At 44.0% G+C, this 26,171-nt stretch overlaps 1 protein-coding gene across 2 annotated transcripts in view; it reads left to right on the forward strand.

The window, feature by feature from the left end:
* The window catches only part of TDRD3 (tudor domain containing 3), a 306,660-nt gene that overhangs the window by 269,020 nt on the left and 11,469 nt on the right, over positions 1–26,171 (forward strand). For both annotated transcript variants that reach the window (XM_077812194.1, XM_077812200.1), the window contains exon 13: positions 25,618–25,752. In XM_077812194.1, the coding sequence (XP_077668320.1) occupies positions 25,618–25,737 (120 nt within the window). In that variant the 3' untranslated portion in view covers positions 25,738–25,752. The remainder of the gene's footprint in view (positions 1–25,617; positions 25,753–26,171) is intronic.

A 26,171-nucleotide genomic window follows, 5' to 3' on the forward strand; every position in this document is an offset into this window, starting at 1 on the left:
AGGAAAATGTCTTATTTATTGTTTTTGTTGTTGTTTTTTAGAATGAGAGACTGGAATTTAGAGGGAGTCTAGTAATCCATGTCCTTATCAAAGCAGAATTTTTCCTACATTATGATGTTAAGTGCTAAATCTTGAGTGCTACAGTTTTCCCAGTGCTATCACTGGGAGGCCATTTTACAGGCTTGGATAGATGTCACTATTAGGAAGTATTTCATTATATCCAGCCTATATTTTCCTTTGATCACTTTAGGCCACTACTACCATGATATTCTCCTATAAATCAGCCAAAACAAGTTATCACCTTCTTTGGGGTTCACACTTTTTAGATACTTGCAGATGATGATAATGTGTCAGAATCTGTGAATACTGATATGTAATAATTAGGGCTGTCAAGCAATTAAAAAATTATTTGTGATTGATTGTGCAATTCAAAAATAGTAGAATACCATTTAAAATTTTTTGGATGTTTTCTACATTTTAAAATATATTGATTTCAATTACAACACAGAACGCAAAGTGTACAGTGCTCACTTTATATTTATTGTTTGTTACACATATTTGTGTGGTAAAAAAACAAAAGAAATAATATTTTTCAGTTCACCCTATACAAGTATTGTAATACAATCTCTCTATCATGAAAGTTGAACTTAAAAATGTAGAATTCTGTACCAAAAACAACCTGCATTCAAACATAAAACAATCTAAAACCTGAGCCTACAAGTCCACTCAGTCCTACTTCTTGTGCAGCCAATCACTTGAACAAGTTTGTTTACATTTGCAGGAAATAATGCTGCCCACTTCTTGTTTCAATGTCACCTGAACGTGAGAGTAGATGTTCTCATGGCACTGTTTTAGCTGGCGTCGCAAGATATTTGTGTTCCAGATGCAATAAAGATTCATATCTCCCTTCATTTTTAACCACCATTCCAGAGGACATGCATCCATGCTGATGACTGGTTCTGCTCGATAACTATTCAAAACAGTGCAGACTGACGCATGTTCGCTTTCACCATCGGAGTCAGATACCACTAGCAGAAGGTTGATTTTCTTTTGTGGTAGTTCAGGTTCTATAGTTTGCACATCAGAGTGTTGCTCTTTTAAGACTTCTGAAAGCATGCTCCACACCTCATCCCTCTCAGATTTTGGAAGGCACTTCAGATTCTTAAACCTTGAGTCAAGTGCTGTAGCTGTCTTTAGAAATCTAACATCTTTGCGTTTTGTCAAATCTGCAGTGAAAGTGTTCTTAAATGAACAACATGTGCTGGGTCAACATATGAGACTGCTATAATATGAAATACATGGCAGAATGCAGGTGAAACAGAGCAGGAGACATACTATTCTCTCCCCAAGGAGTTCAGTCAAAATGTAATTCATGCATTATTTTTTTAACGAGCGTCATCAGCGTGAAAGCATGTCTTCTGGAATGGTAGCCAAAGCATGAAGGGGCATATGAATGTTTAGCATGTCTGACACGTAAATACCTTGTAATGCCGGCTATAAAAGTGCCATGCGAATGCCTGTTCTCGCTTTCAGGTGACATTGTAAATAAGAAGCGGACAGCATTATGTCCCGTAAATGTAAACAAACGTGTTTGCCTTAGCGATTGGTTGAATAAGAAGTAGGACTGAGTGGACTTGTAGGCTCCAAAGTTTTACATGGTTTTGTTTTTGAGGGCAGTTATGTAACAAAAAAAAATCTATATTTGTAAGTTGCACTTTCACAATAAAGAAATTGCATTTCAGTTCCTTGTATGAGGTGAATTGAAAAATATGATTTCTTTTGTTTATCATTTTTACAGTACAAATATTTGTAATAAAAATAATATAAAGTGAGCACTGTACACTTCATATTCTGTGTTGTAATTTAAATGGATATATTTGAAAATGTAGAAAAACAACCAAAATATTTAATAAATTTTGATTGGTATTCTGTTGTTTAACAGTGTGATTAAAACTGTGAGTAATCGCAATTCATTTTTTTCGTTAATCACCTGAGTTAACTGCAATTAATCGACAGCCTTGATTCAATGGTTTGTTTGCCACTGGGGCCAGTATTTCACTCCAGTTGAGTATAGTCACCTTAAAACTCCTTACTGCAGTTTCCCCATGCCTGTATACCTAGCGACCTTAATATAGGAACTTCCCATGAAAAGGCTCTTTAATCAAGTCTGCCTCCATGTATAAAAGCAATCACATCTCCCAGGCCAGGTGCAAGACTACTATGTTTTTAAAATTATAACTGGAAAAATAAATTGCAACCTTTCTGGGATGCAAAGAAATGTATATGCATAAAGCCAACCATCTTGATGCCATTCTGTGCACCTAAATAAATCAAGTTCCTGTATATTATTTATATTTATTAATATGTCCACTTTAGGCAAACTAGATTTTCAATCTATCTCTCCATATAAAATATGAAGATTACCTAACTATATAACCAAATAGATCATAGAAGGAATACTAGTGGCTGGCTATGCAAAATGTTATGTTTTAAGCGGGCAGGAAAAGGACCCTTGAGAATTTCAGGCAGAATCTGAAGAACTCCTGTTCCTTCCTAAGACAGCTCAAAGGGGTGAAATCAAGTCCTCATTTCATCACTTAGCTTTGGAAAAAAGTAGCTCAAAGAGCTCAAGCTAAGCTTCAGTACATCATGGGAAGAACCCACATAAAGAGTGACAGGAAAACATGTCTGTAGAATACCCAGAAAATTTCTTTAAACTTCTTAAAACATAACAAACCCTAAAGCATAATGTAAAACCTTACAAAGGATCTTAAAATTTTGTCTTTCTGTCTTTCTTTCTTTCTTTCACAGCTAAACCTTTCCTAGTCTTTCAATACTGACCTCTTAGATAATTGCCTGGTGATGATGGGTGGATTATGGGATTTGTATCCAGTGAGCTGATTAGAAGCTATCCTATTAATGCATGGAAGCTGCCATTTTGTACAAAAGATGTCAGGAAGAACAGGAAGAGAAGGAAAGCCTGGACCCATTAGAAACACTTGGTCTTGGCCTGGAAGGAATTTTAAGCAGCTCAGAGTCCTTTAAAACGGAGTTGGAAGGAACCTGTGTGGTCTCCCCAAAGAGAAGGTTTCCCAATTCCTTGTTTTCATAATGTATTTGGCCAGGAAGGGTAGAGGGGGGATTCACCTGATCAATCTCAGGACATGGCTACACTGGCAGATGTAGAGCGCTTTGAGTTAAACCAGCCTTCGGAGAGCACAGTAGGGAAAGTGCTCCAGTCTGTCCACACTGACAGCTTCAAGCGCACTGGCGTGGCCACATTTGTGGCACTTGCAGCAGCATTGGGAGTGGTGCATTATGGGCAGCTATCCCAGCATGCAAGTGGCTGCAACATGCTTCCCAAATGGAGGGGTGGGGTGGAGTGTGACAGGGAGCGTGTTGTGTGTATGTGTGGGGGGAGAGAGTGGGGTTTTGGGGGGCTGAGAGCATGTCAGCATGCTGTCTTGTAAGTTCAGACAGCAACAGACCTCACACACACAGCATTCCACACTAATGGTTGCCTTGTCTCGGAGCAGATAAGCAGCCGGCTGTCAGAAACAGAGCTTTCAAAGGGCATTTCTGCGTTCCTTCAGCCGATTCCAAACAATGACAAGAGTGGCCACTTGACTTAAGGGAATTTAGGGACATTTCCGGAGGCTGATCAGAGTGCAGTAAAGCAACACCTCGTTCACACTGGCGCCGCAAACATTATTCCATTCACCGAGGTGGAGTACCAGCAGCACTGTAGCCGCAGAGTCAGAGCGCTCTACGTGCCTTGCCAGTGTGGACTGGTAGTGAGCTAATGCGCCCGGGGCTCCTTTATTGCACTGTAACTCATAAGTGTGGTCAAGCCCTTAATTTGTCTAGGATTTCCAAGTCAAACTTCGGTACTCTAAATACAAAGGCAGAAATAAATGTGCTACAGATATTGTACCCAAGGTAAACAGGTAGGTAAAACCTTTTAGGATCCTCTTTGACTTTCTAACTAAACATTGTCATTAGGGAACTGAAGTGTCTAATTATATAAGTGTATACTGGTTTTGTTTATGAGAACAAGAATCCAGAGTTTAATGACTGAAGCCACTATACTGAAATAATTACAGGAGAAGGTTTACAATGTTCTGCACAATAAAGAAATTCTTACTGTTACACTGGATACATTGCAAATGTAATGGGCTATGTGAAACAGGCAGGGTAATATAAGGTAACGCAGAAGTATAGATAAAAAGTAAAAGAGGACTTGTGGCACCTTAGAGAGTAACAAATTTATTTGAGCATAAGCTTTTGTGAGCTACAGCTCACTTCATCGGATGCATTCAGTGGAAAATACAGTGGGGAGATTTATATACATAGAGAACATGAAACAATGGGTGTTACCATACACACCGTAACCAGAGTGATCACTTAAGGTGAGCTATTACCAGCAGGAGAGCGGAGGTGGGCGGGGACGGGACATTTGTAGTGATAATAGAGGTGGGCCATTTCCAGCAGTTGACAAGAATGTCTGAGGAACGGGGGGGAGGGAGAGATAAACATGAAGAAATAGTTTTACTTTGTGTAATGACTCATCCACTCCCAGTCCATATTCAAGCCTAAGTTAATTGTATCCAGTTTGCAAATTAATTCCAATTCAGCAGTCTCTCATTGGAGTCTGTTTTTGAAGTTTTTTTGTTGTAATATTGCGACTTTTAGGTCTGTAATCGAGTGATCAGAGAAATTGAAGTGTTCTCCAACTGGTTTTTGAATATTATAATTCTTGATGTCTGATTTGTGTCCATTTATTCTTTTACGTAGAGACTGTCCAGTTTGACCAATGTACATGGCAGAGGGGCATTGCTGGCACATGATGGCATATATCACATTGGTAGATATGTAGGTGAACGAGCCTCTGATAGTGTGGCTGATGTGATTAGGCCCTACGATGGTGTCCCCTGAATAGATATGTGGACACAGTTGGCAATGGGCTTTGTTGCAAGGATAGGTTCCTGGGTTAGTGGTTCTGTTGTGCGGTGTGTGGTTGCTGGTGAGTATTTGCTTCAGGTTGGGGGGCTGTCTGTTAGCAAGGAGTGGCCTGTCTCCCAAGATCTGTGAGAGTGATGGGTCATCCTTTAGGATAGGTTGTAGATCCTTGATGATGCGTTGGAGAGGTTTTAGTTGGGGGCTGAAGGTGATGGCTAGTGGCATTCTGTTATTTTCTTTGTTGGGCCTGTCCTGTAGTAGGTGACTTCTGGGTACTCTTCTGGCTCTGTCAATCTGTCAATCAGAGGTATAGATGTGTGCCAGGGCAGAGACGTGAACATCTTCCTTTTTATGGAAGTCATGTGCTAGTCAGGAATTAAGACTACCATGAAGTTATTTCATTAACATGCTGTTACACTTGACTTTTCATGTGGTCTCTCATGGATTTCTTTGTGTGAAGTTTGTTAAATTTTGAAAGGTAATTTATGTGATTTATGGGAGGGATATTCAAACTCGGGTTAATCATACAAATCAGGCTGAATTTTTTAGTATAATTACAGATATTTTACTTTCTGCATAATTTGTCTTTTATGCAAATTAATCTTCTAATTTGAAATGAATTACAAATGTTTTGCAATGTACAGTTATAATAGTGTTAGTTTTCACTGTTGCCCTCCCTTTCCCCGTCCTATCCTTTTAATTTGTCTTGCAAGAAAAACAAACATATAGGAATACAGTTATTTTGGTTATGGTTTTATATTCTTTCTAATCCCAAACTCAGATTCTCATCACTGTGTAATATAATGTTTTTCCCAAAGTGACTATTGTACAATCCCATAATTCTTAATTAAATGATCTTCTAAACTAAGCTTTTGAGTAAAATGAAATGATATATCATCATCTTTCAGTGCTCTGCAAAAAACATCTGATTGATAGGGCTTTAGAAGAAGACTGAAGGTATGTCTCTTAGATTATAGAGAGAGAAAAAATGTATGGTAGGTGACAGTCTAGTTGATCTGCAGAACTGATGATTTTAATCCTGTTGAAATTTAAATTGTGTTTTTAATTGTGTGTTATGGTGCCGATAGCCTTGGATAGGTGTCTTTTTAGTTATTTTTAAAAATCAAATATATTTCCATACATCTACAACTTAATCGTAATGATCCAGATTAGCAACTATGTAGCATAGACATACACTCCTGTACTATCTTTTCCTTTATAATATTATTTGTATTTTGAAGACTATTACAGTGCTGAGGTGGACAGATAGGTTTAACCTCTCCTCTTAGATTAATGGATACAAGTGAGTGTTTTGTTAATATATTCCTTCATGTGAAATTTCAATTTACCTTATGGTTTAAGGCTACTTGAAATTGCAATACCACTTAAGGCTGTTAAACACTACCTTGTTTAATTTTTATAAGCCTTTTGCCTTTTATTCAAGACCTTTCAAGGATTGAGGTTTAATTTAGTTTCTTCCTCTACCCTATGAGTTTGTGGCATTCTTTCTCCTTGGCAAAAAACTGCCTCCTTTCAGGGTATGATTAGATGGTAGTACTTCACGCATGATACTCCATGCAACACTTCAAGCCCTTAAGATAGGCATTTAGAGATGGAGAGCACTTTGCTAAGGAGCTAAGTATTGATGTAGTGTAGGAAATTCACGTAATACTAGTGCAAATACTGTATGATTAATTTTGACATTTTTTCAAAGAAATGAACTATTGCAAATAGCTAAAGAATGCTAATATGCTCCACCCTCCCTCTCCTACACTGATCCCAAATAGTTGTTATAGTAGTTGTTCTTGGAGTGCTTCCACATGTTCATTCCAATGTAAGTATGTGCACGCCTCATGCACAATTGGCAGAATTTTTTCCTTTAGTGGTATCTGTTGGGTCGGTTCTAGTGCCTCCTGGTGCCGCACACTCATAGCACCGGAATAAAGTGTCCTGCTGAGCCTGCACCCTTCAGTTCCTTCTTACCACCCATGACAGTTGCTGGACCATCCCTCATTGTTTCAGCAATCTTTTCCGGTGGTTTCCTCTCATTTGTTCTGTATATAGTTTTTAGTAGTTAGTTTGAAAGTAGTTTTAGTAAGTTAAGTAGGTAGAGTTCTTGGACACCTCTACACTTGTTGGAGAGGCTTATCTATTCCCCGCTACTGGGGTATGCCTCGGTCACCAGACTTTAAGCCCTCCTTTTCCTGTGGCAAGTCGATGCCATTGAGCGACCAGCATGCTAGTTGCCTCAACTTCTTACAGGAAGCTCACAGGAAGGCTCGCTGTCAGATCTGCAGTGAGTTCAAGCTCTGCACCCAGAAAGACCAGGCAGTGAAGCTGAAGGCCCTGATGGAGGCATCACTGAGACCAGCATCAGAGTCACAATCATACTTGGCACAGAGCATCTCCACTTCGGTACAGAGCATGCAGCCCGCCAGTAGGGACTCTCAGCACTATTCCTTCTTGCCAGTGCCTAGGGAGGCATTGCAAGCACCGAAACAAAAATCACTCCCTGGTACCAAAAGGGAGCAAGCAAGGGGATTGGGACAGTGTGAGACCCATGTCGGGCTGCTCTCCCTCCCCAGTACCACTACAGACCCCACCAGTGGCCCTGGCACACATGCCGATCCTGCTTCCCTCAGCAAGGAACGCACCATCCTCCAGCAGACAGTGTACTGGGCAGTTCATGGTACCATCTACCCCAGAGGCATGTGCAGTAGCTAGGGACTTGCTCACACTGCCAGTACCAGGGTCCCCTAACATCCAGGTCTTGACAATGCCAGCGCTGCCGTGGGGCAAAGAGCCCTCCACCGGCCTCCGAATGGCACCGAGACCACTCTTCCTCAGTAAACCCACTTTGATCACCTCATCCCGGGTGTCCCCACGACACCACTCACCAGCACCGGGAGGGTTGGCACCACCATGGTCTCCTTGCAGCTCGTCTTCCTCATCAGGGACAGAGGTGGAGTCCTACTCTTCCCACCATCAGGGCCATCCACGCCACTCACCATGCCCGTCCTACACTACAGGGGCATCTAGTTTAGTGGTACCTCTGAACACTTGGCCAATGCGATAAGGAGGGTCGGCACCCATGCAGTGGCGTTTTTGGAATCTCTGGGAATTTCTCCCAGGCCAAGGCACTGACTCGAGGCCTCAGAGAGTAGGGCACCTCCGGTTCTGTGCCACAAGACACCAGACCTGGGCTCCAGTACTGAGCCACAGGAGCACATCCCTCAAGTCTTGGCTGACACAGAGGAGAGATTAGAGGTCTTACCAGTCTCACCCACTACCCCCTCTTGTCAGGACTTGGTCTCAAATTTGGGCATCCAGGCAGAGGTGGTGAAAGAGAACTCATGGCCTCCTGGACACCTTGGCAGTGGTAGCCTTGAGTGGATCTCCCCCTGAATGAGGTTATTATGGAGCCTGTTAAGGCTCTTTGGCAGAACCCTCCTTCCTTCCCATTGACAGCTAAATGGACGGAGCAAAAATATTTTGTGCCTGCTGAGGGCTGTGAATTCCTATTCTCGCACCCTCCCCCAGGATCCCTGGTGGTGGAAGCCACCAAGGATAGGGACTGCCAAGGTCAAGCAGGACACACATCTAGAATCATAGAATATCAGGGTTGGAAGGGACCTCAGGAGGTCATCTAGTCCAGCCCCCTGCTCAAAGCTGGACCAATCCCCAACTAAATCATCCCAGCCAGAGATTTGTCAAGCCTGACCTTAAAAACTTCTAAGGAAGGAGATTCCACCACCTCCGTAGGTAAGCCATTCCAGTGCTTCACCACCCTCCTAGTGAATTTTTTTTTCCTAATATCCCATCTAAACCTTCCCAACTGCAACTTGAGACTATTACTCCTCGTTCTGTCATCTGCTACCACTAAGAACAGTCTAGATCCATCCTCTTTGGAACCCCCTTTCAGATAGCTGAAAGCAGCTATCAAATCCCCCCTCATTCTCTTCCGCAGACTAAACAATCCCAGTTCCCTCAGCCTCTCCTCATAAGTCATGTGTTCCAGTCCCCTAATCAATTTTGTTGCCCTCCGCTGGACATTTTCCAATTTATCCACATCCTTCTTGTAGAGTAGGGCCCAAAACTGGACACAGTACTCCAGATGAAGCCTCACCAATGACGAATAGAGGGGAACGATCATGTCCCCCGATCTGCTGACAATGCCCCTACTTATACAGCCCAAAATGCCATAGGCCTTCTTGGCAATAACGGCACACTGTTGACTCATATCCAGCTTCTCATCCACTGTAACTCCTCGGTCCTTTTCTGCAGAACTGCTGCCTAGCCATTCAGTCCCTATCCTGTAGCGGTGCATGGGATTCTTCTGTCCTAAGTGCAGGACTCTGCACTTGTCCTTGTTGAACCTCATCAGATTTCTTTTGGCCCAATCCTCCAATTTGTCTAGGTCCCGCTGTATCCTATCTCTACCCTCCAGTGTATCTATCTGTCCTCCCAGTTTTGTGTCATCTGCAAACTTGCTGAGGGTGCAATCCACGCCATCCTCCAAATCATTGATGAAGATATTGAAGAAAACCGGCCCCGAGGACCAACTCTTGGGGCACTCCGCTTGATACCAGCTGCCAACTAGACGTGGAGCCATTGACCCCTACCCGACAATCTAGCTAGCTTTCTATCCACCTTATAGTCCATTCATCCAGCCCATACTTCTTTAACTTGCTGGCAAGAATAATGTGGGAGACCGTTTCAAAAGCTTTGCTAAAGTCAAGGAGTAACATGTCCACTGCTTTCCCCTCATCCACAGACCCAGTTATCTCGTCATAGAAGGCAATTAGATTAGTCAGGCATGACTTTCCCTTGGTGAATCCATGCTGACTGTTCCTGATCACTTTCCTCTCCTCTAAGTGCTTCAGAATTGATTCCTTGAGGTAGTGCTCCATGATTTTTCCAGGGACTGAGGTGAGGCTGACTGGCCTGTAGTTCCCCGGATCCTCCTCCTTCCCTTTTTTAAAGATGGGCACTACATTAGCTTTTTTCCAGTCATCCGGGACCTTCCCCGATCACCATGAGTTTTCAAAGATAATGGCCAATGGCTCTGCAATCACATCCACCAACTCCTTTAGCACCGTCATATGTAACGCATCCAGCCCCATGGACTTGTGCACATCCAGCTTTTCTAAATAGTCCCGAACCACTTCTTTCTCCACAGAGGGCTGCTCACCTCCTCCCCATGCTGTGCTGCCCAGTGCAGCAGTCTGGGAGCTGACCTTGTTCGTGAAGACAGAGGCAAAACAATCATTGAGTACATTAGCTTTTTCCACATCCTCTGTCACTAGGTTGCCTCCCTCATTGAGTAAGGGACCCACACTTTCCTTGACTTTCTTCTTGTTGCTAACATACCTGAAGAAACCCTTCTTGTTACTCTTAACATCTCTTGCTAGCTGCAACTCCAGGTGTGATTTGGCCTTCCTGATTTCACTCTTGCGTGCCTGAGCAATATTTTTATACTCCTCCCTGGTCATTTGTCCTATCTTCCACTTCTTGTAAGCTTCTTGATGATCTAAGGTGAAGGACCCCAAAAAGCTGGGCTTGTTTGTCAGGAAAGCCTACTCCACAGGGGGATTGGAGTTCCGCATAACGAACCAGCAAGCCTTGCTAAGTCACTATGACTTTAACGTGTGAGAAGCAAGGCAGAAAATTTAAAGACAGGCTTCCCCAGGATGCCAGGCAACAGTTCTTTTCCCTGGTGGAGGAGGAGAAGACAGTGGCCCAGGCCATCCTGCAGGCAGCCTTGGACATCTCCAATTCCATGGCCAGATCAATGGTCACGGCTGTCATCATGCACAGAAACTCGTGATTACAAGACTCGGGGTTTCTTCAGGAGGTGCAGCAGATGATCCAGGAACTTCCATTCTAAAGGTCCTTGCTCTTTTCGGAGTAAATAAATCCAAAGCTGTATGGCCTTAAAGACTAAGGCAACTCTGAAATCCCTGGGCCTATATTCGCCTGCAGAGTTTAGAAGGCATGATAGCCCCCAACGATCTGGGTGCTATTATTCTCAATCACCCAACCACAACCAGCAGAGGAGAAAGAACAAGGGGTTTGAGCATAGGTCCCTCTGCCGTCTTTCTCCACAGGACCATCACAGTCTACCCCTCATTATTCAGGCACCTCGAAGCACTCGTTTTGATGAGGTGTTCGAGGTCGATTTACCAATCCCTTCACTTCAGGATCCAGTTACCCCTGTATGTTCCAACCGTCTGTCCCATTTCCTTAGTGCCTGGAACCACATTACCTCAGACCACTAAACACAGTAGAATATGGGCATACCCTCCAATTTTCGTCAGCTCCACCTTCCCACCAACTTTCCCCATCCCTCTTCAGAGATCCTTCTCACAAGCAACTATTGGAGCAAGAAGTCTAATCCCTCCTTTGGAGGGGGGCTGTGGAAGAGGTTCTGCACCAACTAAGAGGAAAGGGCGTCTATTACCGCTACTTCCTGGTCCCAAAAGTCAAGAGGAGTTTCAGACCAATCCTAGACCTGCATCGGCTCAACCGCTTTATCAAGAAGTTGAAGTTTCACATGGTCTCCTTGGCCTCCATCATCCTGTCACTGGATCCAGGGGATTGGTATGTTGCCCTCGTCCTGGAAGACACAAACTTCCACATATCAATTTTCCAAGGCCACAAATGGTTTCTAAGATTTTTGGTAAACCAGACCCATTACCAATGACCATTTGGTCTATCACAGGGGCGGGCAAACTTTTTGGCCTGAGGGCCGCATCAGGTTCCTGAAATTGTGTGGCGGGCCGGTTAGGGGAGGCTGTGCCCCCTATCCAACCCCGACCCCCCCTGCTTCTCACCCCCTGACAGCCCCCCCGATGTTGGACTCCACCTGCCCTATCCACCCCCCCCCCCGCTCTCGGTCCCCTGACCTCCCCCAGACTCCCCACCCCTAATTGCCCCCCGCCATCCCATCCAACCCCCCCTCCTTCCTGACTGCCCCCCTGGGACCCCTGCCCCATCCAACCACCCCTTGTCCCTGACTGCCCCTGGACCCCTCACCCCTAACTGCCCACCACCACCCCATTCAACTCCCCCTCTCCTTCCTGACTGCCCCCCCCCCCCCGTCCCTTGACTGCCCCATCCAACCCCTCCTCTCCTTCCTGACTGCCTTCCCCGGGACCCCTGCTCCCCTTCAACCCCCGTTCCCCACCTTGTGACCACCAAAACCCCTATCCACGCCCCTGACCACCCCCCAAACTCCCCTGCCGTCTATCCAACCCCCACCCCCTGCTCCCTGCCCCCTTACCACACTGCCTGGCACACCGGTGGCTGACAGCACGGCTGCACCAGGACAAACAGCCACGCCGTGCAGCACAGAGCCCTGGGTCAGGCCGGGCTCTGCAGCCCTGCCGCTCAGAGCATAGTGCCATGCAGTGGCGTGGCTGCGGGGGAGGAGGGACAGCCTCCTGGGCCAGGAGCTCAGGCGCCGGGCGGGATGGGCCCACGGGGCATTGTTTCATAGAATCGTAGAATATCAGGGTTGGAAGGGACGTCAGGAGGTCATCTTGTCCAACCCCCTGCTCAAAGCAGGACCAATCCCCAACTAAATCATCCCACCCAGGGCTTTGTCAAGCCTGATCTTAAAAACTTGTAAGGAAGGAGATTCCACCACCTCCCTAGGTAACGCATTCCAGTGTTTCACCACCCTCCTAGTGAAAATGTTTGCCCACCTCTGGTCTATCAGCTGCCACGCAGGTCTTCACCAAGTGTTTGGCAGTGGTACTGGTCTTTCTAAAAAGGAGAGTTTATGTTTTCCTATATCTCAACAATTGGCTGATCAAAGGTTCGTTCAGAGCGCAGGTGGAGTCCAACATCAATCTCACGCAATCAAACTTCCAAGCTTTGGGGCTATTATAAATGACCAGAAGTCTACTCTTATTTCTGTGCAGAGAATAGAATTCATCGGGGCAGTGCTCGAATCTGTGCAGTCAATGGTCCTGCTTCTGGAGGACCACTTCCATGCAATTTCATCTTTGTTAAGCTCCCTTCCGGCACATCTAATCATGACAGTTGCAGGTTTGCATGAGCCTCCTCAGTCACATGGTATCACGCACATATGTGGTATCATATGCGGGGCTGCAGCTCAGACCTCACCATGCGTGGTTGGCCACGGTTTACTTTCCTTCCAGACATCATCTGGACATGATGCTCACCGTTCTATCTTGAGTCCTCGACTCAGTGACATGGTGGTTGGATTGCCACACAGTCTATGTGGGAGTACCCTTTGTTAGGTGCTGGCCATCCCCATATCTGGTCTCTGATGCCTTGGTGCTGGTTGGGGAGCCCACCTGGGATATCTCAAGACCCAAGCTCTGTGGTGTCGAGAGGAACTTTCACTCCACATCAATATCAGAGAACTCAGGGCAGACTGCTTGGCCTGTCAGGCGTTTTTGGCCCACATCACAAACAAGACAGTCTTAGTTCTCACAATGCAACAGCCATGTATTACATCAACAGGCAGGGCGCAGCTCACTCTCTTCACCCCACCCCCCATGTCAGGAGGCAGTCTATCTGGAAATTCTGCATTTCACATTCAGTCAGCCTAGAAGCATCTTACCTACCTGGTGCACAGAACCAGCTTGCAGACTGCCTCAGCAGGTCCTTTTCCAGTCACCACGAGTGGTCCCTTCACCCAGATATTGCAAGAGACATCTTTCAAAAGTGGGGGACTCCCCATGTAGACCTATTTGCCACCCATTACAACAGGAAATGCCAGCAGTTCTGCTCCCTAGGGGTCACAGCCCCAGGTCTCTTATGGACACCTTTCCTGTTCTACGCCTTCCCCCCATTCTGTTGATTCACAAGGTTCTGATGAGGATCAAGCAGGACCGAGTACGGGTCTTCCTGATAGTTCCGGCGTGGCCCAGGCAGTACTCATTCACCATCCTTGTACCCTTTCAGTGGAGGCCCCAATCCAGCTTCCGCTGCACCCAGACTTGATCACACAGGACCATCTCCAGCTCCTCCACCTAAACCTCAGCTCGCTTCATCTGATGGTCTGGAACTTTCATCGGTGAACCTTGAAGAGCAGGCTTACTCATAGCAGGTTCGTAGCATCCTTCTGGGCAGTAGAAAACCCTCCACTAGGGCAACGTACCTGGCAAAGTGGAAAGGATTCTTCATCTGGTTTTTCCATCATGGAGTTCTGCCCATGCAGTTCTCATTGCAGCTTGTTCTGGAATATCTTCTGGTTTTGAAGCAGTAAGGACTGGCTTTTTCTTCAGTCAAGGTTCAGCTAGCAGCCATTTCAGCCTTTCATCACAGTAGGTCAGTTTTCTCACACAAAATGGTAATTCATTTTCTCAAAGACCTGGTGAGGGTATTTCCTCAGATAAAGGAAACAATTCCCCCCTGGGACCTAACCCTTGTTCTGTCAAAACTAACAGACCTGCCCTTTGAGCCACTAATGACATGCTCGCTGTTGGAAGGTGGCCTTTTTGATGGTCATTATGTCAGCCAGGAGAGCGTCAGAGATCTGAGCCCTCACCTCACAGCCCCCATATCCAAACTTCTTCAAAAATAAAGTGCAGCCCATGTCCAAAGTTCCTCCCAAAAGTGGTTTCTCAATTCCACTGCAACCAATCAATTTTTCTGCCAGTTTTCTATCCTAAGCCACACACAGATAGGGAAGAACAATATTTGTACTCCCTGGATGTCAGACGGGCCCTGGCATTCTGTTATTAGAGGACCAAACCATTCTGTAAATCACCACAGCTTTTCATAGCAATAGCTGGAAGAATGAAGGGGCTCCCCATCTCCGCTTAGATAATTTAGTTTTGGATCACATCATGTATCCAGGCATGGTATGACCTCTCAGCCCCCACCCACCCACACACACACGCAAACCATCACCACCTCCACCACTACCTGAGTGCTCCTTCCATAAGGACTCAGGCTTCTTTGGCAGCTTTTCTAGCTCAAATCCCTATCCAAGATCTCTGCAGGGCTGCAACCTGTTCCTGGGTGCACATGTTTTCAGCGCACTGTGCCATCACTCAGCATCTAGAGACGATGCCCACTTTGGCCATGCTATGTTGCAGCTTCTCCTTGAACTCTGAGGCCACCCCTGGTGCAGCTGCCTGTGAGTCACCTACATTGGAATGGTTATGTGCAAGCACTTGAAGAAGAAAACCGATTACTGACCTTTTGTAACTTGTTGTTTGAGATGTGTTGTACATGTCCATTTCGAGGCCAGGGATGTAAAATATTAAACAGTTAACTGGTAAGTATAAGTCTGACCATTAACCCACTCTAACCGTTAACTCCCTGTGCACTGGCCGGTGCTGTCCCAGACGCGCTGGCCAGCTGGAGCAGCCATAGCCCCAGCCTGGCTGGCCGAAGCAGCCACAGCCCCTCTCCCTTTAATCGGTTAACTGGCTAAATGATATCATTTTAATCATTTAAATGGTTATCTTTTACAATGATATTTACATACCTGTCCAAGACCCACCCACCAGCCCCTCTCTCGGAGTGTTTGGTAAGAAGAAACTGCAGGGTGCGGGCTTGGCAGGGCATTTTATTCCGGCGCTATGAGTGTGTGGCACCAGGGGGTGCTACGCCTAACCTGTAGATGGATACTACTAAGGGAAAAAATTCCAGCAACTATGCTCAGGGCACGCACTCACATACATTGGAATGGACGTGTGCAACACATCTCGAAGAACAACAGTTACAAAAGCCAGTACATAATCAGTTGTGAACATGACTCAGTGAGGCTGGAGAAACAGTGTTGTTAGTCAAGGCATGTGGCATAACTGAAGGAGGACAGCAAATTTGTAACATAAGTAATTTATTTGGTCATGGGACCTTCTCTAGAGGTGTTCAGGAGCAGCAACAAGGAAGTGGATCTTGGAAATGAGCTAGCATTCATGACCCAAAGGAAGGACTTTGTGCTGCAAGAGGGAGGACAAAGAGGAGTGGAAGGATTAGACAGCAGGTTCCACAGAGGGAGATGAGTTAGAGAGGCGGAGAAGTCCTGGACATAAATGGATAGGTAGCTAGCGATTGAAGAATAAATGGGTGGGCGGTGGTCAAGGAGGTGAAGTGCTGGTGGCAGAGAGGGAATGTAGAAATCAGAGAAGGAGGTATACATAGTGAAGGTAAGGTCAAGCAAGTGGCCATTTTGGTGAGTGAGACAGTTGATTTAGCATTTGAGATCAAACAAGGTGAAGGTCAGAAGGCAGGAAGCTAACAAGGGACAAGACATCAACAGATGAGGGTGGGAGATTGTGAGCAGAGGAGGGAGAGCCAAGTATTGGAGAGAGCAAAGAGATCGGGAGGGGATGCAAGGAAAGAAGAGGGAAGAGTCAGATGGAGTGTTGTTTAGTAAACTATCTCTCTGTCACTCTCACTTGTTACAAAGCCTCCTTTTGTTTCACCCAAGGCTTCAAAGAAGAGGGGAAAATGTTTTTTGTCGGTTGGTTTTTTTAGGTTTCACTACAGACTATTGTAGGAAAGCTAACTGAATTGAAATGTGTGCACCTTCAGCTCTTCACTATATTTATAATGGAATGACAGTACAGTAAAATTTGTCTTACTCAATTTTTAGTTTTAATTTCGACTGATCAGTTGTGTTTCTGGGGTTCCCAGGACCAACAGCATTAGGACCAGAGGTTTTGTATAAGCCAGATATTGTGGAGACTCTCTTGTTGTACCTTATCAGTGACCTTTACTCTGAAGTGCTTGTCATCCTTACAAGGAGACACCATTCATTACAGGTGAAAGGTAATTCATTCTTTAATTTAGTTTCTGGGTCTCTCTTGAGGAAAGACTATCACTCCTGTGAAATAATGTATAGAGTTTTTCATGGTATACGCAACTACTGAATAGCTTCAAGCCTGGCTTAGGCTGTTAAAAAGAAAATGAAATGGCTGATTGAGTACACTCGTTTGAAAATACTAGAATACATTGCTAAACCTTCAGCCAATATTCTGTGCAGTATAGTCTGTCTGTTCCAGAGAAACCTACATTTAACAGACAGACCAGGTTAATTCTTCACTCTTAAGAAGGATAATCTTTTTATTTTAGGGTTGAAGACTTTGGCAGGGAATTGTAGAAAATCTCAGATTGCATCTGTCTTCATTCTCTTGGCAAGTAAATAAATGTACAAAAAACTTTTTGCTTTCAGTTCTGCTGATTCCCTAATTTAGAAAGAAAGACATACTGACGGTGATGAAAAAATCAGGAAACTTTCCTATTAAAGTTTTCAGCATCTCAAAGTTTAAATAATTTTACACTGACCGTACTAAAAGTCTAATTATGGTATAAAATAGGGTTTCATGATTTAGGTCCTAAGACTTACTTTACTTTAGTTTGTTATATTGTAGATCTTATTTTCTTTTCTGTGGCAGGTGAAAAACCTTCTGTATTTCATACAGCTCAGTGTTGCAGAAATGAAAGTGGGTTAATTAGGTGCTGAAATGTCATTGTTAACTGTGTTTGCTTTATCTGCAATTTTAGAATAACCAACGTTGATACATATTAAGTTTGTTTTCAAGAACATGAATCTAATGACAATAATACATACTTTGGTAAATAATGGAGAGTTCTGTGATTTGTGAAAGGTGTTTCTCCCTTTCTAGAACACTCAGTTTTTTTGGTAAGCTTTTCATAATACAATACAATTACACAGAATGATTGCCAGGGGGCAACTTTGTAGGTGGATAGCTGAAAAGGATTTCATTACATAGGCCATTAAACACATTTGTTTTGTCAAACATATTTGGTAACAGTTGTTGAGCAAACTGTATTCTTGGAAGATTCTCTTCATCCATTACGTTGTTTTCCCTGATCCCACTCAACTGCTGTCCAGTTAATATCTACTATGGAAGTTTTAATTTGTCACTAACAAAAAATAAAGAAAGAAAGGGTGCAATCAGTCAGAGAATCTTGACATGAAAAGAAACTCTTGGTATTAATTATATTAGTCTGTCACGAGGATTTAGAGTTGTGTATTGTTCAGAGGTCATATTTATTTGAACTGTTTTAACATAGAAAGTTTTTAGAGGGTAGAGGAAGGAGATGCAACATGGATTGTACAGGGGCTTGGGAATAGGCACAGTCACATTCTTTAAACTCAAGAACTGCAAGGAACAAGAGGGTATAATGCTGCCAGTAATTCTCGGGCAGGTTCAGGGCAATAGTCCTTAAACTACTTCAGAGTTGGCCCCAGGTGAGTCAAATGCCTTCTACAATCTGATGCCTCAGTACATGCTGACCTTATGCTTCAGGAGGTATTCTGCTCCAGGATGATACTAAGAGCTTCCTCTTCTCCGACCCCAATTCTAGAGTGTCTGAAAAGCCATGATCTAGCCCTTTCTTTGTTTCACTTGCCTTAGCATGAATGAGCGCGACCTAAAGGGAGGTACTTCAGAGACAATACTTTGCTTTTCTATAGCATCTTCCATCCATATTCAAAGTTTTTTTTACTAATTAAAGTTAACTGAGGATTGCAACACCCCTTGGAAGTAGGCAAGTATTTTATCCCATTTTGCTAATAGGGAAATTGAGGCACAAAGAGATTTAAGTGACTGGTCAGAAGTCAAAAAGGAGGTTGGTGTCAGAACCAGGAATAGAACCCCAATCTTCTGACTCCTGATCCTCAGACTTAACCACAAGACCAATATAAAGTATCTGTTAACGAACTAAAAAATTTCAAAACATGATTACCGTCACAGAATTGGGAATGTAAAGCTATAGCTGTACCTTCACATGATCAACTTCTGTGCAAGTGAAACTAATATTTCAGCTCTGCCTCATGTACTGAGAGCTATCAACCATATTTGTTCTATTGCAGGGGATTATTTGAGGGACTAAACAATTGCCAGACCCTTTCAGAGATGAACTATTGAAAAATAGATACAACTTCAAAGAAAGTAAAACCTTTACAGATAACAGAAGGCGAGATATCCAAATCCACAGTTTCCAACCTACAGTATCTGAAAATTTTTGACTGAGGCACAAAAAAGGTTGTGCTATAATGCTAGCTTTCACTCCTTTTGTGTTTAAGCTTTTAGTCAAGACAGTGTTTTTGTTAACTCAAGTAATTTGTTTATCCTTGAGATTAAATAGGAGCAGGCATTCAAATGATAAAAATAACCACCCTTTTGCCTGCGACTCCATGTTCTTACATTTGTCCTTCAGCTCTGACTACAGTTAATGTGAAAAGTTGTACATTACTAATACGTCATTGCAAAACATTTTGAGATACTTTGTATGCAAGACAGATTAAAATAATCACCCTTCTTTCCCCTTTCTTCTTTACATTCTTTTTACTACTTTTCTCATTATTAGTTTGTGAGAAATTGATGTTGGTAATGTTATTTCATTTTATGAAGAATGTTTTAGTATTAGGTGCAATATGCTGTATACTGATTTGAATGAGCTTTTATACCCAGAACCCATTTGTTCTTTGCTTTTGGATATAGTGAATCCATAAAATGTAAAAAACAAACAAACAAAAAAAACCACCTATATATCCCTTCTATGTCCATACAGGAAATTCTGTTTTCTTCTCTTGTATAGATTGCCTCTCCCTTCATAGGGCAATCAGATCCATTTGTGCCCTAGGAAACTTAGCTGTGTCCAAGAACCTAGTTTATATAAAGGGGACCTTCATTTGAACAGCTGGACAACTAAAAAAGGAAAAATCTTTGAAAATAATATGCATTTCTAAAATAACCTCCAAATCATTCAGTCTGTTTAGGAAACAGATTGCAGATTAATTCCCTGGATAAATAGAATAGATTTGCCCTTTTAGAAAATAAGACATGTCTCTCGTTCAATCACATTTGTAATAGAAGACTTTGCTGTGTTTCACTTAACTCTTTATTAACTTCACACTGCATTTTAGGAGAGGAATAGCAAGATATGTCAGTTCTAAAGACTTGTGGCTTCTTACTGAACTTTTAAGAAACCAATAAGTCTGCCTCCTTAGTTATAGTATTTGACGGAATTAAAGATGCTTTTTCTTCCTCTTAGTCTTTTTTATCCTAGTTCTCCCTTGTCCTCTTTTTAGTATTGATTTATATTCCTATTCATTATGAGGAAAACAACTAGCAAGAGGGAACCAAAAGTAATTTACTCACCATGCAGGACTCTGTTTCCCATGTGGCTTTCTTAATACACCCATTCCGCCTCTTGAGCTAACATTTCCCTGTACCCCTTTATTAGATTTTTGCCCTATAAAGTTATGAACTATTCTCTAGTTTGTGTTCAGTGATGTGTAACATAGGATTAAGGGTTGGGATCAACCAATAATGTCCCCTTTTTCAACTTTTCACAATCCCACTATCCTCTTTGTCTGAAAAACTCCTCAGTACAAAAATAACTGTTTTCTTGAACTGAATGTGCTGTGCTTGGGCAGGGGATTCCTCTTTGAGGAATCAAATCAGAAATGAAAGCAACCTGGGTTGGTCATTTTGCCAATCCCCAGAGCAAGATTGTTTTCTACAGTACACTTATTAGTGCTTCATCCAGGCTAGTTTTAATACCTCAAGAAATTGAGCTTCCACCATCTCCTATGAGAGATTATTTAACAGTCATAGATTCATAGATTTCAAGGCCTGAAAGGGATCATTATGATAATCTAGTATGTGACCTCCTGTATAAGATAGGCCTTAGAACTTCCCCCAAATAATGCCTGGAGCAAATCTTTTAGAAGAACATCCAAGTCCTGATTTAAAAATTGTCAGTGATGGAGAATCCACCACAACCCTTGGTAAATTATTCCAATGATTATATTACCTTGATAGTTAAAATATACTAATTTTTAGTCTTAATTTGTCTAGCTTCAACTTCCAGACATTGGATCACGTTATACCTTCCTCTGCTAGATTAAAGAGACCGTTGTTAAATATTTGTTCCCCGTGTAGTTACCTACAGATTGTAATCAAGTCACCTCTTAAACTTCTCTTTGTTAAACTAAATAGATTAAGCTCTTTGAGTCCATCACTGTAAAACTTGTTTTCTAATCCTTTAATGATGCGCATGGCTGTTCTCTGAATCCTTTCCAATTTTATTGTGGATACCAGAACTGGACACACTATTCCTGCAGGGGTCACACTAGTGCCAAATTCAGAGGTAAAATAATCTCTCAACTCCTACTCAAGATTCCTTTATTTATGCATCCCATGATCACATTAGCTCTTTTGGCCACAGCATCACACTGAGAGCTCATGTTCAGCTGATTATCCATGATGACCCCCAAATCTTTTTCAGAGTCACTGCTTCCCAGGATAGAGAGTTCCCCATCCTGCAAGTGTGGCTTTACATTCTTTCTTCCTAAATGTATACATTTAGCTGTATTAAAGCACATATTGTTTGCTTGCACCCAGTTTACCAAGCAATTCAGATCATTCTGAATCAGTGACCGGTCTTCTTCATTATTCACCGTGGTCAGGATTTTTTCCCCTGATAAACCTTAATTTTCCCTTTGTTGTTGCTCATGTCAATTCCATTCTAGGTGTGTGCATGCCCACGTGAAAAGTTGTCAGTTTTTTTTTACCTTAGCAGTGTCTGTAGGGTTGGCTGTTATGCCCTCTTGAGTTCCACACTAAATCGTTGGTATAATAGGCGTTGCTGACCCTATGCCCTCTCAGTTCCTTCTTACCGCTCATGACGGTTGGTCAGAGCACCTTGTCATGCATCGCAAGAGTGTTAACAGTTCTTACAGTCCATTGTTCTGTCTCCTTTGTTATTAGTTGATAGGTACTTAGTTAGATCTTTAAGTGTTAAAGTAGTAGTTAGGAGTTAGAGTGTCAGCTGGGACTTCACCTCAGAGCAGGGCATGCTCCATTCCCCAGGGTTTAAGCCATGTTCATTTAAGCTGATGCCCATTAGTAACCCCCACGAGAGCTGTTTAAAGTGTTTGGGGGAGTCCCACAGAAAGGATAAGTGCAGGATCTGCAAAAACTTTCGCCCTCAAACTCAGAAGGAGCGGGATATTTGCTTGAGGGTCCTTCTCATGGAGGCTGTGCTTCGTCGTACCTTGGCGCCCTCTCGATCGGACTCCATGCCCGGCACCTCGGCATCAGCATGCACTGCCTCACCAGCACCAGAACCCACCCGGCATCATTCCCCCTTCCCGGTGCCCAAGAAGCAGTTGGAGTTCCTGGGCCCTCTGCCATGACAGAAAAACGGAGCTTCAGGCAAAGGACCAGTGTGGGTACTGCTGCAGTAGGATCCCTAGTCCAGCTAGAGACCTGCGTCCAACCCCTCACCTGTAAAAGGTGAGTCGCCACCAGCCTGCGAGACTGGCATGACTCCTGCGGTGGTGGAGGTAGGGCAATGGCCTGCTCAGCGGCAGTCCTGGCACCCATGGTGTGTACCTATTATGTCGGTCCCATACTCCCATGGTTTCTCCCAGGCCGCATCAGACAAGTTGCCTCTGGCACAGCGAGCACCTAAGTCAGAGCATGGTACTGAATCTGACACCAGGGCGACATAGCAGGCCCCAACACCCAAGGAGCAGCCCCTCCCCCTGCTGTGCATTCATCTTTGTCGTCTCCGGACAAAGCAGTGGTGAGCCCCTCGCAAACAAGCAGTCCCCTCCCCCCAATGACTTCAAGGAGCACCTTGCTCAAAAGGGTGGCTGCCAACCTTAACTTAGAGGCAGAGGAGCTAGCGGAGAAGTCATGTTGCCCATTCACCCAGGGGTCCTTAAAATTTCCAAGTCTGTGTAGCAGACCCCCTCTTCCATTCCGCCTACCTCCAAGAAGGTGGAAAAGAAGTACTTTGTCCCCACAAAGGGATTTGAGTACCTGTCACCCACCATCCAGCGGTATCCCTGGTCGTTTCCACCATCAATGAAAGGCCCAGGCGAGTGGCATACCAAAAAATAGACTCCAACAGGCTGGACTTGTTTGGCAGGAAAATTTATTCGACAGCCAGCCTGCAATTTGGGGTGTCTAACCATCAGGCCCTGCTAGGCAGGTACAACTTCAACCTGTAGGACTCCATCAGCAAGTTCAAGGAGGGCTTTCCCAGAAGACAGTGCCCAGGAGTTCGCCACGTTGGTGGACGAGGGCAAAGTGGTGGCAAGACATGTCCTCCAGATGGTCTGGGATGTTACGGACTCAGCTGCCAGAATAGTCCCCTTCATGATGATCATGAGGTGCAGCTCCTGGGTACAATCCTCTGGGCTCCCAGGAGATGCAGACGATTTTTCCGCTTGAGGGAGCAGGGCTCTTTTGGGAGCTGACTGATGCATGGCTCCATGGCCTTAAAGACTCCTGTGCAACCCTTCGTTCCTTGGGCCTTGAAACCCCCCAGCAGGCTAGAAAGCCGTTCTAACCACTGCCGCCTTCACCTCCATTGAGGCCCTGGGGTGTCCCCCGGTCCAAATCCTACAGAAAGAAGGTCAGAGACAAAGGATTTAAATGGCGTGACCGTTTGTCTTCCTGTTCCTCCTTCCAACCTTGTTCTTCCACAGGCCAAGGAAGCCAAAAGCAGGTGTTTTGAGGATGTGCACTCGGACGGTGCCCCAGTCACTTCCCAGGATCCACCTCCCTGTTCTTTCCTCAACCGCTGCTGCCCTTCCGGTCAGCCTGGTCGCGGTTGACCTTGAACAGTTGGACGCTCAACATAATATTTTCAGGCTACACCCTGCAATTTGTGACCAACCCTCCCTCCCACCTCCCTTCCCCGTCCCTCTTCAGGGACCCTTCTCACGAGCAACTCCTGTTCAGGAAGTGGAGAGCCTCCTATGCCTAGGGGCGGTAGAGGGAGGTCTTTCCACACTTGAGGGGAAAAGGATTATGCTCCGTTATTTCCTAATCCCAAAAGCAAAAGGGAGCCTCAGACCCATTCTTGACCTGGGCCACCTCAACAAGTCTCTCAGGTTTTGCATGGTCTCGCTGGCCTCCATTATTCGCTCCCTGGATCCAGGAGACTGGTATGCTGCCCTTGACTTGAATGACACCTATTTCTATTTTCCAGGGGCACATGCGTTTCCTCCATTTTGTGTTGGGCCACTGCCATTTTCAAATAAGGCGCTGCACTTCGGTCTCTCGTCAGCCCCAAAAGTGTTTACAAAGTGCATAGCACCAGTGGCCACTTACCTGAGGCACCAAGTGGTGCAAATGTATCCATACCTTGATGATTGGCTAATAAAGGGCTGGTCCCGGGATCAGGTGCAGCGGCATCTCGATCTCGTTTGCTCCACCTGTCGTGATCTGGGGCTATTGATAAACGAGAAAAAATACACCATAATGCCTCTACAACACATAGATTTCATTGGACCGGTCCTCGACTCTACTCAGAAAACCCTCTACCAGAGCCACCTACCATGTCCGTCCACATATTCACCTCCCATTATGCACTTACCCAGCAGGCCAAGGATGATGCTGGCTTCGGTAGAGCAGTACTGCAAGCCGCTAGACTGTGAACTCTGAGCCCCCCTGTGAGGATACTGCTTGTGAGTCACCTAGAATGGAATCGACATGAGCAAGCACACGAAGAAGATAAAATGATTACCTGCCTTTTCGTTTAACTGTTGTTCTTCGACCATTACCCGCCCTCCTACCCCTCTGTCGGAGTTGCCAGCAAGAAGGAACTGAGAGGTCGTAGGGTCAGCAGTGCCTAATATACCAATGCATGAGTGTGGCACTCAATAGAGCAAAACAGCTCACCCTATGGATACCGCTAAGGCAAAAATCTCCGACAACTGTGTACATGGGGGCACACGCACCTAGAATGGAATGGACATGAGCAACACATCTTGAAAAACAACAGTCATGAAAATGTAGGTAACTGTTTTTATATCCTCTTGTGCCACTCAAAATAATTCTTCCCCATTCTTAATGTATACACCCTTTAAGTTTTGTAGACAGCTAATATTTTGCACCTCAAAACATTTTAGAGAAGCTATATATTTAGCTCGTTTCATCTTCTTTCATAAATCAATCTTTCCAGCCCCCTAATTATTTTTGTTGCTCTTCTGTGAACTCGCTGTAATTTGTCAATATCTCTCTTGTTTTGAGGTGCCCAGGACAGAATGCAATATACTAGATGTGTAATTGCTTCTCTACACCATTACCTGGTGCCTCTAAATATACAGAGGCTATTTTTATTACCACTGCACATTGCAAATTCATATCTAATTTGCTGTTCACTGTTGCTTGTTGGCCTTTTCAGCATTACTCCTTTATGGATATATGCCTCTTGTTTCAGATCTGTATTTCTGAACATTTCTCCCCAGATTTCTTCGTTTGCATTTTTCCATGTTGAATTTCTCTTTGTTGCATTCCCCCCATGTTTCTAATCTCTCCAGGGCCAGTTTCTCCAGCTTTCACTGGTTTTGGCAAAAATATCTTGCTTCTTTGATTATGTTGCTTGTATGACTTTTGGTAAATAATTGTACTTTTATACATGTATGTCTCTGCTGCAAGTCCCTTTAACCTTTTCCTGCTGTTTCTGAGATCTAGTTTTGAAACTTTTCAATATTTTACTATTTGATTTCCCAGTTTTGAAAAAATTTGAAAGAATTGAAATAGTCATCCATTATGGCAGTTTCCATGTCATGGTAGTTTCCTGAGTGATTATCTGCATAGAAGCAGCAGTTTCTATTAATATATAATGCATTCATTTACTTTCTACGTTTAAAACAATGCTGTTTACCTGCAGGAGGAGGAGGAAGATGGTTATGAACAAACTCTAGAGTTCCGCAGAGGAGGTGATGGTCAGCCAAGGCGGTCCACACGACCAACTCAACAGTTTTATCAGCCCCCAAGGGCTAGAAACTGATAGGAAAAATAAAAGGTAAATATGTAGTAGTGACATTTTATTTGTGGATTTCAGTTTCAACAAAGTGCATCCATTGTGGCAAAGGGTATGTACCTCAGTGTTATAATATAACCTGTTCAAAGTTACCATAATTAAAAAGAAAAAGAACTTTGAAGCTTTGTTAATGACAAGGTTGCCTTGAGGTCTCCGGTGTTGAGTTGCCAATGGTGAGCAGGTTGAAAAAGTACCATAAATTATAGTAATTTCTATTATAAAATACTAGGACCAAATTTACAGTGTAAAGTTCCTAGGGGGGAAAATGAGTGTTTCTTATAAAAAGTCTTATTAAAATAAGTAAGCAGTAACACATGACATGGCCTGCTTTATATTGTAATAATGGCATTTTTCAGAAGTATAATGCGGCATAAGCCAAAAATCCACACCTAGAAATGACT

Source organism: Eretmochelys imbricata, chromosome 1 (genome assembly GCF_965152235.1).
Source record: "Eretmochelys imbricata isolate rEreImb1 chromosome 1, rEreImb1.hap1, whole genome shotgun sequence".
Taxonomy (NCBI): domain Eukaryota; kingdom Metazoa; phylum Chordata; order Testudines; family Cheloniidae; genus Eretmochelys; species Eretmochelys imbricata.